This window comes from Cebus imitator, unplaced genomic scaffold (assembly GCF_001604975.1).
Source record: "Cebus imitator isolate Cc_AM_T3 unplaced genomic scaffold, Cebus_imitator-1.0 Scaffold77, whole genome shotgun sequence".
NCBI classification, from domain to species: Eukaryota; Metazoa; Chordata; class Mammalia; order Primates; family Cebidae; genus Cebus; species Cebus imitator.
This window is the reverse complement of record NW_016107392.1, coordinates 4,853,801-4,872,720: the sequence shown is the minus strand read 5'-3', so window position 1 is coordinate 4,872,720 and position 18,920 is coordinate 4,853,801. Positions and strand designations below refer to the sequence as shown.

At 46.9% G+C, this 18,920-nt stretch overlaps 2 protein-coding genes across 8 annotated transcripts in view; one reads left to right on the top strand and one right to left on the bottom strand.

Annotated features, from left to right (window-relative positions):
* Positions 1 to 17,726, bottom strand: part of LOC108307292 — a 242,332-nt gene extending 224,606 nt beyond the window's left edge. For 3 of the 4 annotated variants that reach the window (XR_005200970.1, XR_005200971.1, XR_005200969.1), the window contains exons 1-2: positions 17,382 to 17,726; positions 15,339 to 16,435 (exon numbers count right to left, since the gene is read on the bottom strand). Coding sequence is in view for 1 of the 4 variants with exons in the window: in XM_037739990.1 (XP_037595918.1) it covers positions 2,500 to 2,515; positions 15,339 to 15,518; positions 15,693 to 15,955 (459 nt within the window). In the remaining 3 variants the exon portion in view is untranslated. Of the gene's footprint in view, positions 1 to 2,478; positions 2,516 to 15,338; positions 16,436 to 17,381 lie in introns of those variants that run through there. The other variant, XM_037739990.1, reaches the window with a different exon arrangement.
* Positions 17,727 to 17,739: 13 nt separating this feature from the next.
* Positions 17,740 to 18,920, top strand: part of MKLN1 (muskelin 1) — a 417,215-nt gene continuing 416,034 nt past the window's right edge. For 2 of the 4 annotated variants that reach the window (XM_037739986.1, XM_037739984.1), the window contains exon 1: positions 17,740 to 17,847. The gene's annotated coding sequence lies outside the window, so the exon portion shown is untranslated. The remainder of the gene's footprint in view (positions 17,848 to 18,920) is intronic. The other 2 variants (XM_037739988.1, XM_037739989.1) reach the window with 1 other exon arrangement.

Sequence of the window (18,920 nt, the reverse complement as noted above, 5' to 3'; positions counted from 1 at the left end):
ATCCGAAACCTATTTGAGTGCCTATTTAAATATGAAAGTCTAAACTCCAATCTGAAATCTATTTGAATGCCTATTTAAATCTGAAAATTTAAACTTCAATCTGAAATTTATTTGAATGCCTATTTAAATATCCAAAAAAGATTGGAAAGTGATACATTTCACATACCTTTTCCATTCAACCTGAAATACGCTGTATAAACATATTAAACTCTTCAGAAATAATTTGCACTGGCCGGGCACAGTGGCTCATGCCTGTCATCCCAGCACTTTGGGAGGCGGAGGTGGGTGGATCACCTGAGGTCAGGAGTTCGAGGCCAGCCTGGCCAACATGGTGAAACCCCATCTCAACTAAAAATATAAAATTAGCCAGGTGTGGTGATGCATGCCTGTAATACCCGCTACTTGGGAGGCTGAGGCAGGAGAACTGCTTGAACCCAGGAGGCGGAGGTTGCAGTGAACCAAGATCATCCCACTGCATTCCAACCTGGGTAACAAGAGTGAAACTCTGAGCTGGGCGCCGTGGCTCTCGCTTATAAACCTAGTACTTTGGGAGGCCTAGGCAGGTGGACCACCTGAGGTCAGGAGTTTGAGACCAGCCTGGCTAAGATGATGAAACATCATCTCTATTAAAAATACAAAAAATCAGCTGGGCATGGTAGCGGGCGCACAGCTACTCTGGAGGCTGAAACAGAAGACCAGCTTGAATTCAGGAGGCAGAAGTTACAGTAAGCCAAGATCGTGCCATTGCCCTCCAGCTTGGGCAACAGAGGCAAAACTCCATCTCAAAGAGAAAAAAAAAAAAAAAAAAAAGAAAAAAATAATATGTACCAGGATGCAATTTTACAGACTATAACATCAGAGTAAAATTTGTCTTTAGTTCTGGACTGCTATTAGGCTAAAAAAAAAAAATGCCTACGGTAAGTGCAGGACGTTTAGCAGGCTATCCTTATGAGGAGTGGAAGAAGGGAAAAGGAAAAAGAAGAGAAAAAACAGAAAAGAACCAAAAAAGACAAAAAAGGAAGGAAACTGAGTGAGTAAAGAACACAGGAAAAAAAAGACAATAAACAGGGAGGAAAAGAATGGCCCAAAACTGGCTTGCTGATAAGCCAGGGCCAGGGTGGGCCTGCGTCCACAAAACGCTCAGATGCATTCCAGACGTACTCAGGGTTTTTTGGTTGCTTTGTTTAATTTTGGACAGAAAGTTTACCCAGAGGTGACATGTTTCCTTGTGCCTGCTCCTAGACTCCTTGTTGAGGATGAGGATGAGGATGATTCCAATGCTTGAAAAGAAACAGAGTCCACAGTCCAGAATGCTCTAGATCGGGCAGGGGGCGGGGGTTCCCCAAGCCCCAGGCTATAGACAGGTACTGGTCCGTGGCCTGTTAGGAACTTGGCCGTGCAGCAGGAGGCGTGCAGTGGATTCGTGAGCAAAGCTACACCCGTATTTACAGCCGTACCCCATCACTCGTGGTACTGCCTGAGCTGTGCCTCTGTCACATCAGCAGCAGCATTAGATTCTCACAGGGGCACCAACCCTATTGTGAACTGCCGACGTGAGGGGTCTAGGCTGCGGGCTGCTTATGAGAATCTAATGCCTGATGACCTGTCACTGTCTCTCATCATTCCCAAATGGGACCACCTAGTCGCAGGAAAACAAGCTCAGGGCTCCCACTGATTCTACATTATTGTGAGTTGTACAATTATTTCATTGTATATGACAAAGTAATAATAATACAAATAAAGTGCACAACAAATGTACTGTGCTTGAATCATCCTGAAACCACGCTGCCCACCCATCCATGGAAAAACTGTCTTCCACAAACCAGTCCTTGGTGCCAAAAGATTGGGGACCGCTGCCCTTGATGACTGACTTACAATGTCCAAGACCCAACATGTTTTTGAGGAGTCATCTTACCAGAGCTTACAGCTCTTACTCCAAAAGAGCATGATGATCAAAAAAACACGTTTTACGAAGATGGGCATTATGCGATCATTTTAAAGCAGTTCAGTGCTTTAAAACAACAATAAATGCACTCAGAAGGCATCCATCGCCAGCGGACGCTTGGGAGCCACAGGGATTTCCCTCCACAATGCAGGACAGTTTTCTGGGGTAAGGGGCTGGACCACTGAGACACAGAATGAGCCCAGGAAGTGCCGCCACTGTTTCCCACACAAGAGCAAACACTCTTCGGTCATTGCAAGGCATGATTTCTCATACAGATGATTCCTTTTAAAACTTTTGAGTAGGCCGGGCGCAGTGGCTCACACCTGTAATGCCAGCACTTTGGGAGGCCAAAGCAGGCAGATCACGAGATCAGGAGTTTGAGACCAGCCTGACCAACATGGTGAAACCCTGTCTTTACTAAAAATTAGCTGGGTGTGGTGGCGCGCGCCTGTAATCCCAGCCACTCAGGAGGTAAAGGCAGGAGAACCACTTGAACCCGGGAGGCAGAGGTTTCAGTGAGCTGAGATTGCGCCATTGCACTCTAGCCTGGGTGACTAAGGGAGCCTCCGTCTCAAAAAAAAAAAAGAACTTTAGAGCAGTTCTGCTGTTTGGATATTTCTGTTGTTTAGAATCCCAAATAGCATCTTATTTTTAAAAAACATGTATCTCAAAAACATTCTGCAGGTGACATGAAATGACTGAACAGCGTACTAATTAAGCCTATAAAGTCCTTGTTCCAATCTACTTGTCAGGTAGTAACAGAGATATATGGCAAAGAACAAACTCCTGTTTCTTTTTCAGAAGAATTAATAGAAAGAATCTCAATTTAGAATCCCTTAAAAGGGGGAGAAATGGGGGATTTTATATCTTTTTCCATAAAAATAAAAGACATGTAAGCAGAATTAACTTTTTGTAAGCAAAGAGGCATAAAACTACAGATTTCAAAGATAAAATCCAAAGCAAGGCTATAAACGGCATTAAAAAAAATCTTTCATTTGTTATTAAAATACCTGAATTTTCAGGCAATACATGCTAAAAATACAAGGATCACCACAAATTATTTTGGAACTGAGCCCATAAAAAGTAGGTATTATAAAATTCTAAAAAGTTAAAATATAAGAGTCACTAAAGGAACATGAATGACAGTAAGGACAAAGGTGATTAAATACATGTTCTTAGCTTAGCAATAACTAATCTCTCTGGAAACATAAAAAAGATAAACAGAGATTTTAAAAAATAAACAATATGTGCATTGAATGCATGATACATCAACACAAAAGCAGACAGCAAAACAACTGTCAGTGGCCTTGACAATGAACAGATAAGTAGCTTGGCGAACGCAACGAAAAGATTCAGTACTAACAAAAATGCCCCTAGAAATAGGACACTAGCACTTATGGTCACAGGCCATGCACAATTTTGCAAAAGAAAGATCTGAAGTGGCATTTTTTATGAGCTGTGTAAGAATTAACAGAGGTATGAAGAAGCAGGTTCCCAGAAACTCCCCTAGTGGTTTAAATACCATCACCAAAAGAACGTCTTTAGAAGGCCACTGCCTCCTTCATGGAGATGAAAAGCATCGGAATATTTCACACCTTTGTCAGCAGCTTTTCTAAAGTGGAATCCAGGTTCAATATTTGGGTCTTCTAATGTAGATAGCACGATAAAAAGAACAGTGCCCTCGTGACCCATACCTAACTCCTGAAGGAGAAGAGGGCCAGCCTCACAGCAGGCAGTCTAATTTAAAGAGTCCAAGATCTTTTTACCTGGGGACTCAAAGGCATCACCCCTACACTGAGACCAGTCTTGAATACTGGGGACCTTTCAACATGCTGAAGTGCTCCTGTGACGGTCTACAACCACACCACCATATGAATACTCTCAATCACAGCATTTCAGGGCTGGAAAGACCTTTTTCCATTCAACCTCTCATTTCAGATGAGCAGAGAGAATCAAATGCTCATGCAGGGTTCCATAACTAGTTGGAACCAGAAATCCAGTGGAAATATTGTAAGCAAGCCGTCCAAGATGCGACCCAGGACGGCTTTGAGTGTGGTTCAATACAAATTCATCAACTTTCTTAAACCAGTATGAGGTTTTTTTTCTTTCTTCTTTTTTTGAGACAGTCTGGCTCTGTCCCCAGGCTGCAGTGCAGTGGCACAAGCTCATCTCACTGCAACCCCTTCCTCCCAGGTTCAAGTGATTCTCTTGCCTCAGTCTCCCACGTAGCTGGGACTACAGGCATGCACCACCACGCCAAGCTAATTTTTTGTATTTTTTTAGTAGAGACAGAGTATCATCGTGTTAGCCAGGATGGTCTCGATCTCCTGACCTCGTGATCCACCTGCCTTGGCCTCCCAGTGTTGGGATTACAGGCGTGAGCCACTGCACCCGGCAGCAATTTTTAGTGTTCGTGTATTTTATGTGTGGGCCAAGACAATTCTTCTTCCAACGTGGTCCAGGGAAGCCAAAAGATTAGACACACTGGAGGTGCAGCACAGTATCTAACACTACCTCAATACTTTTTCCACCAAAGTACGTAAAATCAGCCACAGCCCAGAAAGAGAACTTCCAGCATGAAAAAGAGGAAGAGGAAAATGTAGAGGAAATCTACGAGGTGGGTTTTGGCCAACCGCAAGTCAGCATGGGATGCTGGACGCCTGGCTGTGCGAGGAACAGAAAGGTGAGAAGTTGGAAGAAAGGAGTATGAAGAGATGGGAGAAGGCAAAGGCAGACGCTGCCACTTAAGCACTAGTTTTACTAAATACAAGAAAAAAGAACTGTCACATTCACATCTTAACTCTCTAAAGCACAGGAGCCTTTTTAAAGGGCTTGAGGAAGTGGCAGAGACAAACTCCAGGAAAGCCTGGGGAGGCGATCACACAGCAGCTCCCTGATTCACTGATTCAGAGGTGGTCCCAGCATCTTGATACAGAGACTGCCAACCCCACTGTCAAGTCTGAAGAATTCACAACAGTCTCACAGATTTAGTTACCAAGATCATGTCACAGATACGTATTGAACTCAAGAAATGAGCACAGATCTGGGTAGCAAATCACATGTAGTTCTTTTCAAAATCCAAAGCTGTGTCCATGAAACATAGTCTCAAATCAATTACACACGTGCCAAATCAACTCTAAGATTTTATGGTTCAATTCTTTTATAAAAGCAGTGAGACAATAGAGAATTTCAAGATAAAACTAAAACTGGTAGTGTGAAAAGCAGAGTCTCATGGTCTCGGCCCAGCTTCGTGATCTGCGCTATACAAATGATTTGCTTCCTAATCCATAAAGCATGCCTAGTAATAAGCGTCATGTGTGCCTTCCAGAAACTTGATTTAAACAAGGTAACGACCATAAAGCAATCTAAAAATGTAAGCACTGCATGAATTCTGGGCGTAACTTTGGAAAGGCATTTGACACCAGTCAAAAAATAGCATCTGGTTATATTGCGAAGTAGTCACCAGAAACAAAAAGGAAAATACATTAATTTATTATTTTCAAACAAAGAACCCTGTGCTGTTGACTAGTCTTCACATAGTTAATATGTCTTTTAAAAGTTTTAGGACATTTAAAAACTTACAACATTCCATTTTTATCTTTTCATTCCCTACTCACCAATTTCTTCTGTTTTATTTCTCTGCTTTCAGGTCAAGTTACATATACATTTCCTTCAAGGTCTTACTTTTCTTTCCTCTCCAATAAATCCAGTTGTATCAGAATACTGTCGCATCTCACTTTGACTCACCTCAGACCCTGAGTCCCTCTGATTCTCGGCACCTGGAAGTCTGGTTTAACATGGAATGCTTCCAGAGAATGCCTTGGAATCTCCATCAATGCCTCCCCAAGACCTTCCCTCCCCACAAACATAAACCCTAAGAAAGAACACTGTGCTTGCTATGCAAAGGCCTGCTTTAAGACAGGTCTCCTAGTAACCCCACTCCCTTTCCTACCAGATTCCAGCCCCACAGTCCCCTCATTTAGAAACTACAGAGCCACCACTGTTCTCCAAGGTCATCAAAATCAGGAATGACTGTGCCCTGACCTACTCATACATGCCCCTCAAGGGCATTTCCTTCCTGCAACCACGATTCTTACACGAAGCAGTTATCTTCGGGCGGTGTCCAAGTTAATGCTGTCACAGTCTACTACGGACCCAAATCCATGGAGTTTTGTCTAGAAAAAAACTATGTCTCATGAAAATCATTTTATCTAGTGAGTCCACAACTATATAATGTGCTGCATTATGCTCTGTGGCTGCATATTAAGACTACATGCGGTGTCATGCACCTGTAGTCCCAGCTACTCAGAAGGCTGAGGAGGGTGGATTACTTGAGCCCAGGAGTTCAAGAGCAGTCTAGGCAATCTAGCAAGAGCCCATTTCTAAAAATAAATATGTCAGGCATAGTAGTTCACTCCTGTAATCCCGGCACTTTGGGAGGCTGGGGCGGTTGGATGGCTTGAACCCCAGGAGTTCGAGACCAGCCTGTGCAACAAAGCAAGATCCCGTCTCTAAAAAAAACATTTTTTGTTTAGCTGAGCGTGGCGGTGCACATCTGTGTGCCAGCTACTCAGGAGGTTAATGTGGGAGGATCACTGGAGCCCAGGAGGTTGAGACTGCAATGAGCAACGACTTTGCCACTGCACTCCAGCCTGGGTGACAGAGTGAGACCATTTCTAAATAAATAAAAGGCACTTAGTTAGATCTAATACAACATTTAGGCTTAAGGAGTAGCAAATAGTTTTGTTATTTAATAAAATCAGAAATAGTTTAATATGGCCGGGCACGGTGGCTCATACCTGTAATCCCAGTACTTTGGGGGGCGGAGGTGGGCGGATCACCGGAGGTCAGGAGTTTGAGACCAGCCTGACCAACATGGAGAAACCCTGTCTCTAATAAAAATACAGAATTAGCCAGGCGTGGTGGCACATGCCTGTAATCCCCGCTACTCTAGAGGCTGAAGCAGGAGAATTGCTTGAACCTGGGGGGCGAAGGTTGCAGTGAGCCCAGATCATGCCATTGCACTCCAGCCTGGGCAACAAGAGCAAAACTCCCTCTCAAAAACAAAACAAAACAAAAAAAAGAAATACTTTAACATATTTTAACGGGATTTGTATTCTACTTACGTAAGTAGGAATACCCAATCTGAAGTTTAACAGACGCAGTATTTTTAGAAAATATATGGAGTTCTCAAGAAATTTTCAAAATAAAATTAATTTAATTCATTTTAAACTTTTACAACTCAGTCTGCCATGGAGCAATTTTTAAATGACCTAATCCTTTAGAAATCAAGCAGGGGCCGAGCGTGGTGGCTCACGCCTGTAATCCCAGCACTCTGGGAGGCTGAGGTGGGCAGATCACGAGGTCAGGAGATTGAGACCATCCTGGTCAACATGGTGAAACCCCATCTCTATTAAAAATACAAAAAATTAGGCGGGTGTGGTGGTACACACCTGTAGTCCCAGCTACATGGGAGGCTGAGGCAGGAGAATCACTTGAACCTAGAAGGTGAAGGTCGCAGTAAGCCGAGATCACGCCACTACACTCCAACCTGGGTGACAGAGTGACAATCGGTCTCAAAAAAGAAAAAAAAAAAAAGAAATCAAGCAGTGATAACTGCTAAACTTGAAAAGGGTGGGGAGGGAAACAGGCAAAAAAAAAAAAAAATCACAGAACTTTAGAAGAGACTGTCTATCCCCAATGGTTCTCAAAGTGTGACCCTCTGGCCAGCAACATTAGCATTACCTGAAAACTTATAAGAAATATACATTAGTGACCCCATCCTAGACCTGCTGAGTTAGAAACTCTGGGGTGGGGCCCAATAATGTGTGTTCTTCAAGTGATTCTGAAACACACCAAAGTTGGTGAAACACGGGTTCAATCCAACCACTCCACTAATGGGAAAGAAGTGAAGCCAGTAACATCCTCAAAACTCTTACAAGATAGTGACCTTCAAAATGATTCTTAAACTATATATCTGAATCCAAGGAGTCCCATAGGATCTCCTAGGTAAAAAGACATCCTGATCTTTTGCAGCATTAATTCTAATATCATTACTATCTCCTCAGATACAGGCAAGTATTTTTGTCATGAATAATTTACATTTAATACATTAAAAAAAAAAAGACTTGGTCGAGTGCAGTGGCTCATCCCTGTAAATCAACACTCTAGGAGGCCGAGGGGGCAGGCCACTAGAGGCTAGGAGTTCAAGACTAGCCTGGGAAACATGGCAAAACACTGTCTCTGCAAAAAAAAAAAAAAAATGGGCCGGGCACGATAGAATATGCCTGTAGTCCTGGCTCCCTGGGAGGCTGAAGCTGCAGGAAGCCGAGATCACGCCACTGCACTCTAGACCCCATCTCAAAAAAGACAAATAAAAATTTTTTTAATAAAATAAAAAGGACTTCACATGACTGACCTCTCTACAAAAATGACAACTCGAATCTCACAGGCTCTTTCTGTTTGGTTGGTTGGGTTAACTTTTGTTGCTATTAGCAGTGGTGGGTTTTGTCTTGTTATGACTGTGTTTTGGTTTGGTTTCAAGGGCAACAGCAGGAATTGACGGAATACGTGGTTGATATTTTGTTTTTGTTTTGGGGCTTTTATTTACTTATTTTTTTGCCCCACCCAGAAGGTTCACACCAAAGATATCTGTAAAGTAAGGAGTAAAGGGCTAGAAACTGCTTAAAAGAGAAGTCTTCCCATTTTATCTTGGAATGTATTCTATGACTTTAAAAAAAAAAAAAAAAAAAAGACAACAGATTTGTATTTCCAATTGTGTTTGACTTACTGTATGATAAAATTACTTTTCATTTGTGGAACATGTAGCGGCAGAAAGATAGGAAGACAACAGTCATCCTAGTAACAAGCTGTTGTGGATGAAGACAGGCCTAAAACCCAGACACACAAAGTGGCACAAAGTAGGTTAAGTCTGATGCCTCGTATAGACAGCAGAATATGTGTGTCGCCTCTTAAAGGTACTAAACCAAATATTCAGCTACATCATCAACCCCCAATATAGGATCTACCACATGAAATAAAATCTACAGTTTTTGGTGTTAGGGCTCTTATTCGAGACAAATGTTTGATGTGTCTCACACCTTTAATACATATATGCATTTCAAAGCCTAGTAGTGGTCATCTACACAATTAAACATGTTTCTATTTACATTTAAATATCCTGTTTGGCAAGCTTCTAACTTGGGTGCTAGGATTACCATAGGAAAAAAGTCACAGAATACATGAGATTTGGGAGCTGAAGAAAGAAATGTTTCCATTCCTGTTTGTCGTGTTTAAGCTGTTTTGTCAATGTCGTGCCACACTAGAGGTAATATTTTCAGTCCTTTTTTCAGACTCCATTAACATATACAATTACCAAACAAACTTTGATTTTACAACCCAAACTTTCTGACTAACATAGTTCAGTGCATGATTTTATTTTATTTCCTCTGAAGAAGTTATCATGGGCCGGGTGCCCATGTCATCCCAGCACTTTGGGAAACCAAGGTGGGCAGATCACCTGAGGCCAAGAGTTGGAGACCAGCCTGGCCAATATGGTGAAACACCGTCTCTACTAAAAATACAAAAATTAGCCAGATGTGGTAGCATATGCCTGTAATCCCAGCTACTTGGAAAGCTGAGGCAGGAGAATCTCTTGAACCTGGGAGATGGAGGCTGCAGTGAGCTGAGATCATGCCACCGCACTCCAGCCTAGGCGACACAGCTAGGCTCCATCTCAAAAAAAAAAAAAAAAAAGTTATCATGGATGAGGGCACAAAGCAGTAGAAACAACTACTTTTATTTGATTTATACTTCCAACTCTCTGTGTATGACCTAAGCACCAAATCTTGTGACTTTACTTTTCAATCTGTCATCAAGTAAGTGTAACAATTCCTACTACATATCTCACAGGAAAGAAATCAGAGTCACTCAGTTAACAATAATAACCCTGGAGAGAATGCATTCCTTGGAAGAACTATAAAGTCAGTGGTGTCGTTACTGGTTACTTCTCCTCAGCTCCATCATACAGCCTCTGAAGCTAAACTGGAGGTTAAAGTTAATTGAACATTCATTCATTCATTCAACACATATTTATGAGCACTGATAGGTGTTGAGCAGTATATTAGGCCTTCCAGATAACAACGGTCAGCAAGACAAGCACAGTTCCTCCTCCTCACAATGCATCTCAGAAAAAAGTACTGATCAAATTCACAGGAATTTCATTCAGTTTATACGGCAAGGGCTCACATCCATTTGTAAATAATTACTCATAATCGTAATTACTAATAATCCCTCCACTCAGCTCCTGAAAAGGGAGGACCACATGTACTACATGGAAAGCCACAGAACACATGAATGCTCCATAATATGAAGGCCCCACATGGGCCAAAAATATCACCCACTAAGCACCTTATAATCTATGAATGGGAAGCATGGTGTGAGGGCCTAGAAGATGACTGCAGACTTTTAAAGGCTGAATACCTTAGCCTAAATGTTGACCTGTCAAATCCTAGATTTAAACAGACATATCCTCTGTAACTGTGCCATCCAATACAGTAGCCACTAGCAGCTATTTACATTTATCAATTAGAAATTCAATTCTGGCCAGGCACAGTGGCTCATGCCTGTAATCCCAGCACTCTGGGAGGCAGAGGTGGACAGACTGCTTGAGCCCAGGAGTTCGGAACCAGACTGGGCAACATGGTGAAACCCCATCTCCACTAAAAATACGAACATTAGCCAGATGTGGTGGCAGCCGCCTGTAATCCCAGCTACTAGGGAGGCTGAGGTGAGAGGACTGCTTGAGCCTGGGAAGTAGAGGTTGCAGTGGGCCAAGATCGTACCATTGCACTCCAGCCTTGGTGATAGAATAACACCCTTTTTTTTTTTAAAAAAAAAAAAAAAAGAAAATTCAGTTCATCAGTCACACTTAATGTGCTCAATAGCTGTAAGTGGCTAGTGACTACCATGCTGGATAAACACAGATTTTTATAAATCATGTCTATCCTCTCCAAAAGCTCTGTGGGACAGTGCTGCTCTAAAATACCTCTGTAATACTCAATCTGATAATTACAGCAATGAAATGCGATGAAGCACCTGTGCTCTGTTATGGCACATAAAAGCATGTCCACTGGTAATGTAGTACTAATTCTTCCTTTCCAAATAAGTTGAAAAGTAAAAACAACCTTAGGGGTATCTCTCCCAGCATACATTAGTAACCAAGGAAATTCACACCATCCAATCGGCCAATGAAGGATGAAATTCACAAACAAGTGAAAAACTGATATTTTGCCTCTTCCTTCCTATTTCTTTGTTAACGTGTTACCAGTATTGTGTCTTTCCCGTGTAAGTTTTTTCTTGGGGCGCTTTTAGCTGTGTTTTTAGGCTAGCAACTAGTAGACATAAGGAGGTGAGGACAGTTCAGAACGAAGATGAGTGATTCAGGAAAACACTGACACAGATAACGCTACTTAAAAGGAAGTAAATTTAATTGTGAACTAATGCAATAAACTTAAGTGCTCACTGTGTGCCCGTGACGTGCAGATAAACAAGTCACCATTCCCACCTTTGAAGAGCCCAGTTTAGTAGCCGTGTCCAATACGTAACAAACACAACGAAATATGCTGTGATATAAGGCAATAAAACAACCATATATACAATGCAGAGATGACGCAGGAAGGGTATTTTTTAGATGGTTTATGAAGAGAAATCAAGGAACATTTCCTGAAGGAGCTATCCAAGAAGCAGAAGAGCAAACTAAGCAGAGCCGTCCACAGGAACCCTAAGTGGTTTGGCAATACAGGAGAAAAATGTGTTTGGTGGTAAGGAAGATGTGGGTGGACAATGGGAGGAGGGAGACAGGGCTAGAGAGCTATTTCCACACCAGACCACAGATATTCATGTTCTGGTCAGGTTTGCCTGAGTGGGTCTATAAGCTTTCCTCACCAAAACTGCAAGTAATACGAAAATCAATCCCTAAAACATGATGAATAATATACCCATGCCTGCCATACAGATAACAATATTTGACAGCAATCTGTAGAAATATAAAGTTCTTTGTGACACGGTACCTCTTAATAATACATATTGGTCACAAATACACTGTAGCTAGGATCGTTTGTTTTCAGGGTGAGACTGTTTACTCTGAGTTTTCTCTAGAACTTCTGTACAGAAAATACCAATGAAATGGACTATTCCCATATCTAAATGTCCCACCAACAGTTTATCTGATCAGAAGACAAATGAAACAAATTAAGGGGAGAAAGGAGATGTAACCACCATTTCTGTAATCCAAACCAGTTTTTTTCTCTCTAAAATTCTAATGGCAGAATTTCTGCTACTCTGTACTGTACTGCATTTCTGGGTACATCCAGCTGTGACCACACCACAAGTGTATCGCATCCAGTAACCTAAACCACTCTTGTGGTTGCTCACGTAAATACTTGGAAAATATTTGCCTCTTTCGGGCTCTCGCCTTCACTTTACACATATGTTCGTCTCAAAAACAGAACAAGAAATTCCAGAGAACCAATTCACTTCAAATTACGGAGATCCCCTCTCTCTTCGGTCCACAGTAAACTTCTGTAAAAGGTCGTCTACAGTCCTTAAAGAATTATCAAGTAACTTTCCTCCCTTATACAAGCAAAGTTTTTCAGACAAAAATGTTAACAGTAGAAACATACCCACATAAGCAAGCTGGCCCTTAGACAAACATAACTACTATTATTCACACAAACACGGGGCCCTTAAGCAAAGGTATATTTTCCAGGAGACATACGACTGTTTAAAGTAGCGGTTCTAAACTCGACCTCTCTAGGTCCTGGATCAGGGCAGTCCTCCTTGATCAACTCTCAAACTCTGAGCTTCCACTCCCCTAACTGTAAAACAGAGCTAACAGTACTTCTACGAGTAGAACCATGTTTGGGTAGCCACAGTATCTGACACATGGAGACCCCACTGAGTGACAGATCAATACATGTTAGCTATTTCAGCTATTTTTCCTGTTTTGTCCCTAAATAGATATGCTTTCACAACTAGCTATCACATCAAGCTGGTTACTTCTATAAATTCTCACTCTGCACGAAAATCACTTAGGGGGAGGAGGGGATTAAAAATACACTGTCCAGGCCCTATAGGATGTGGGTTCAATTGATCTGGGATTGGGCTGGGTGTCAGAATTCTTTTTAAAGCTCTCCAATTGGTGTAACGGGCAGCCAGCCTTCAGAAGTACTCGGAAGTGCCTAAGACGTCCCCCGATATGCACACACCACCTGTAAGATCCGAGTTCTGAGCCGAGCAGCGAAGGCCGGCCCTCCCGCCTGGACGAGGCTCCCCGAGGTGCTGCGACTAGGAACCCGCCACTGCTCGCCGAGGAGCGCCAAGCGCACCAGCCAGCGCCGGGCCACCCGCGCGCCCGGGCTCCGTCGGGGGCCACACGCCCCCTTGCGCCCTCTTCGTGGCCCCCGCGGGCTCCAGCCCCTTCGGCCCGCGTCACCGCGCCCTAGCCTCCCGCGCCCCGGCCCCCTCCCGCCCACAGCACGTGACTCGACACGCGCCAGCTGCACGCGGGCTCCATCAAAACAAAAACAGAGGAGACAGCCGGGCGGCGGCGGGCGCGCGCGGGGGCGGTGGCGAGCGGGCGCGCCCCCGCTGCCCCGCGCCGCGACCGCGCCTCCACCGCCCCGGGCGCCGCCGGCGGCGCGCCCCGGCAGGCCGGGGGCGGGAGGGCAGAGGGCGCCACCCTGTTTACCGCCCCGGCCCCGCCCCGCCCGCGCCCGCGCCCGCTCCCGGAAACGGTCTCCCGGGAGAGGGCTGGCGAGTGCGCACCCACCCGCGGCGGGGAATGCCGGCCCTGTGTGGGAGGCGCCCGGCTCCGGCGGCCCACCGCCCCCGGCTGCTGCGTGTCACCCCCGTCACGACTCTGCTACGCACTTCGCCCCCGGCTTTCAGCTCCGGCGCTTCCGCAGACCCCTCACGTGGCCGGCCGCCTCCCTGCCACGGCGCTCCCCCGCGACCCGGGCTACGGCCCCGGGCGCTGGAGGGATCCCCAGCCTGTGCCCACCCCACCTCGGACGTCACCCTCCTCGGACCACCCAACCCACACCTTCCGCCTGGGGCGGGGCGGGGGAAGGACGGCTACGAGCTGTCAGGACCTTCCAGCTTTCCCGTGACGAAGCTCTCCCTCGCCCCGATCGTCGGCCACTCACCCAGCAGCCGGGCTGCAAGCTGGAGCACACGTTTACACCGAGGGCGGACTGGGGGGAACGTCTTGATTTTTCTCCCTAATTTGCCACACATACAGGGGAAAAAAAAAAAAAAAAAAAACAGCAGACGCAGCTCTACCCCTGCGCTGGCATTAAAGCTTTTAAGCTCCCCACGTCATCCTACCCCTTGCAACAGACTTACCGAATAGCAATGCCCACCCCACACACCTGCTAGGTAACCCGCCTTCTGGAAATCGGGGGCCCCACCCACTCCGCCTTCTGGAAACCTGCGCCTGGGGTGGGGTGGAAGCAACACTGTCTGGTATCCTAAAGTCAGAGGGAGTGAAGGGACCGGCTCCCCTCACCCCACCCGGGCGCGCACCCTCCCGTCCCCGTCTCCAGAGTGCGCCAAGGCATCCTGCGTCCCTGCCGGATAGAAGAGGGACGGGGCCGAAGGCCCGAGTTCCAGGGAGTTGCTGATTCCAGTGGAGAACCGAGACAGCGCGTCCTTTCTAATTAATAAGCACGCCACCCCCCACCTCCAACACCCCACCCCCCCCCGCCGGCCTTATTTCTTGTTGACAGTAAAGGTGGGGGACTTGGGAGAAAGGCGAGAGTTGTCTCTAAGCTCGGGATGTTGGGCTGCGCGGAGGGAAGAGGTGGGATCTCGAAATGGAAACAGCCCCCCTCCCTCCCCCTTTCCCTCCCCTCCCCTCCTCTCCTCCTCCTCCTCCTCTTCTTCTGTTTACCTCAAGTTTGAATTTTATCTGCGCAACATTAGCTGGAATGCGGACATTGAAAAAAAAAAAAACACTCTCTCAGCCCGGCAGCAGCTCCGGAGGAGCCATGTGGCATCAAGCCACAGCAAAGGGGAAAAAGTGCTCGTAGCAACACAAACATGGCGAAATCGCTCCCACAAGCCGGCTTCCCGCGACAGCCCTACCTTCCCTCGCTCGCCTTCCGAACGTCCTGGCCGGGAACCGCAGACCCCTTCTGTGGGGGGCGGCGAGGGAGCCCCGGGCCGAGCGAGGGTGGGCGCACTGGGCGTGTGAAGGGGAAATTGACTAGCCGGCCGATCCGCCCCGCCGGGAGCGGAGGGGACGCCTTCTTCACGCCCAGAGATCGCAAAGGAGAGCAAAATTCCCATCCCAAAGTCCTGCGGGACCGGCTTCCCCACCCGGCGAACTTACCCCAGGGCTAAAGGCACGCTGCTTAGCTCTTTGCCTGGTTCCTTCCTCCCGGGGGCGATGCGAGGGGAAAACGATGCGCACGTAGATTTGTAGAGCGTATTCTTCGAGAATTTCCCTGGGATGATCTGGAGGAGCGGTGGAGACTCCGCAGACAGGTGCCGCGCCGACCGGGGCTGTGGGCTAAAAGTTGTTCGCGCGGTGGGCGGTGGGCGGTGAGGTCCCCGGCCAGGGTCGAGGACCCCGGCTCCCTGCCCCCTCCCCCGGCATCGCCCACTTGTCACGCCAGGCTGTTGCGTGCGCTCGGCTGCAGGGGAGGTGGCGTAGTTTCTCTTCCTCCCACCTCTTCTCACTCACTTGTTTTTGTAGCCGTGGGCTCCCCTAATGCTTTCCTCTCCACAATGTTGTTTCATTATATCATGTCCATCATGTGACACCGGAGAGGCCTCTCTATGGAAACTTAAAGGGGCTCCCACGTGACTGCAGCAGCAACAACAGCAGCAGGACTGGCGGCGGCGGCGGACGCAACGGCGTCCGTACCTCCACCCACCGGGAGCCCCTCGCAGCATCCCGGAGGGGCTTCTGGCGCTGCAGGAGCCCAGATCGCGGAGCCACAGCATCCGGGAGCCGTGGTGTCTGTGCGTGCGTGGAGCCTGTGCTCATGACATAGGAAGCCGAACAGAAGGAGCGTCCTCAAATCCTTTCCTACAGTCAGCAAACCCACGCTCTGTTAAAATGACATTTCGTGGCTCCTACTTTGTTTCCCCGGAGAGCAATGAGTTTTTCTATCAGGCCTGATTCAGTTTGACAAAAGTCAAAAAAGAAAAACCGGATTTGCCCCTCTGCGAGTTCAGTCAGATCGCTGGGAGAACAGAAATGACAAAACAATAATAACAGAAATAGAACCAGGCATTTGATACATAATTACCATCACCACGGCTTTCAAGCTTTCTGGAATTACATTCCTCCAGTAACTGTTGACGATGCTTGCAGGAGGCAAAATGCAATGCAGTTTTTCTCTTCCGCAGCTATATTAGGGCTTTGTTGCTGACAACAGTGAAAACTTGTTTGTGTCAGGAAGTGAGGTACGGAGATATGACCTGGAAGGTACAGACAAAACCAAAGTGGCAGTTTTTGCATTACTTTTCTGACCACATTCTTTCAAATGGTGACAAGAAAGCAGTCGACTGTAAAATTCTGGGGTGTCTGATGGGAAATAAAATAATCAGAACAACATAATTATCCCTCGGCCATACCATACTTGCTAGACGCTAGAAAGTATACCTATATGTATCTGTGTATATGTAGAGAAAGCAAAAAGCGTGTGCACTTTAATATTTTTGAACCACGAATTTTGTCATCATTTCTAGCATTAACAAACACTTGGGAAGACTGACTCAAGTCCAGGGATGTGCGGAAACACAATGTTGAGTGCTGTGGGTATTACTGACTCACAGTCCCTTTAAAAGTTTCTACCGTAAATCCCAAATTTCTGTCTTAAAGTTTTTACAGACATGGAGATTTTATTCTGTAAATCTAAGCCAGATCGCTATTTCTGGATTTTTTAGTTCATGCCTTTCCATTTTATAAGGGAAACTGGATTGGCAGAATCAAGAAAAAACTTCGCAGGAAACTGAATAGTGGGATGGAAGATGTTCTTCTCTTTTGGCCTGGCCCTGACTCTATCTCTTTCCACCTCATCAGTTTACCTCATCAGCCATGATGAATGAGTTCCACTCCAACCCATTTAATTCTGTAATATTTATCCTAAGTTGTACCTTCCTATCGCATGCTTAATTCTTTGATCCCTTTCCTCCTACACCCCTTGCCTCCCAACTCAGCCCCTTTTCTGCCTGGGGGCTCAGCTCAGGCCTCCCCAAAGGCTGTACCCCCTCCTCAGCCCTCCTTCCCTTGCAGCTACCCCCACCCTCACCCCCACCCCCTTCCCAGCTCGAGTCTCTCTTCCCCGAAACTCTACCTCCTTACCTCTCCTTGACCTCTAATCAGCTTCACAGTCTGGCCCTTCACTTCTGGGCCTCTTCTTACCTCTCTTTATCTGAAATGTCCTGGCCCTCACTGGGGTCTCCTCCACACCCTCCTCTCTGGTCCCATCCCTTCTGCTGCCAAGCCCCAGCGTTCCTCCGGCTCGGCCTGGTCAGCTTGAGCCTCATTTTGATCGCGTGCCCCTGGGCTGGGAAAGGAGTGTGTGGTGCACAGTGGGGCCGAGGATCCCCCGGGGCCGTGGCCCCTGCCTCGCCCCCTCCGCCCCTCCCGAGTCCCGGTTGCGGTGCTTCCTGGGCGGATGGCTTGGAATTGCTGCAGCAGCTGCGGTTCTGCTGTGTCATGCAAGAAGGAGGCGGCGGCGGCGGCGGCCGGAGCTGGAGGGGGAGGAGGGGAGGAACCTGATCCTCCGGTAACGAAGGGCTGGAGGCAAACACGGAGCTCCTCCTGAGCCGCCCGGGAGCAGGGAGGGCTCCGCTAGCCCGGGGGAGCCCTCCCCGCGGGGCAGATGGTAAGTGGGGCGGTGCAGGTGGTCGCCTTGGGAAGGGAGCGCGCAGGGGGGTAAGCTGGGGCGGCGGGAAGTACTAGAAGTCACCCCAGCCAAACTGAAGGAGCCCAGTGTCCAGCTGAGAGGGACCCAGGCCGTAATAAGGATGTCCAGCCAAACGCCGCAATAATTGCTATTCGAATGACGCCCCGAAGTTGACCCAAGCTACACAGAGGGTGGAGTGGAGCATCCTGAACCCAGGGCAGAGCTGGAGGCAATGATTCAGGGTTTGAGACGCATCAGCCTATCCGCCTGGCGCTTTAAGGTGCAGCTGAGTAGGAAAAGACAACCCACATCGTATTCCCAGAGCCTTGCTGCGCTTTCTGGGTTGTCTTGTTTAAAACTAGTGAAAGGGATGGGAAACCTGCCCAACCTCACTTTAGCCACGAAAATAATGCTCTTGGCCAGTGGCCTTGGACAAACAGCCTCTGGTGCAATAAAACAATCAATAGGAAGAACAACTTCATTCCCCTCACCGCCCTCTTTCCCCAATTTCCTTTGACCAGAGTATCTCCTTCGGCTGAAAGGGGAAAGAAAACTATTTGTGACATTCCCTCCTAGCCTACCTGCAGCCAGCCTCCTCGCCGCACAAACTGCCTACCCCGTTCCTCTCCCCATTGTCAGAGCCGTGATTCCAAGAGGCACTGCAATACTACTCACGTTGGGTGAGGAGACTGCCTGAAACTCTGAACAATTTCACCTCCCTTGCCCTTTGCCCACAGGGGATTCAGAAACCTACAACTAAGAGCAGGGAAATGTACGGGCAGGCTGGGCACATAGGAACATTCCTTCCTTCACCCGAGTGGAGTTCTCCAGACAACTTTTTAATTATGATTATTCCCTTCCATTGCACTCCTGGAAATTTCAAAGCACTTTGTAAAACATCATTTTATTTTAAAGTCAGTCATACATTTAGGAGTAAGGGGTTGATGGGATTAACTGAAAGGCTAATGACTGTCTCAAAAGCACATGCTGTTGCTAGGGAACCCAAGCTCCTGCTGCTCTCTAATCACCAGAGCCTTCCGTGGAAATCAAAC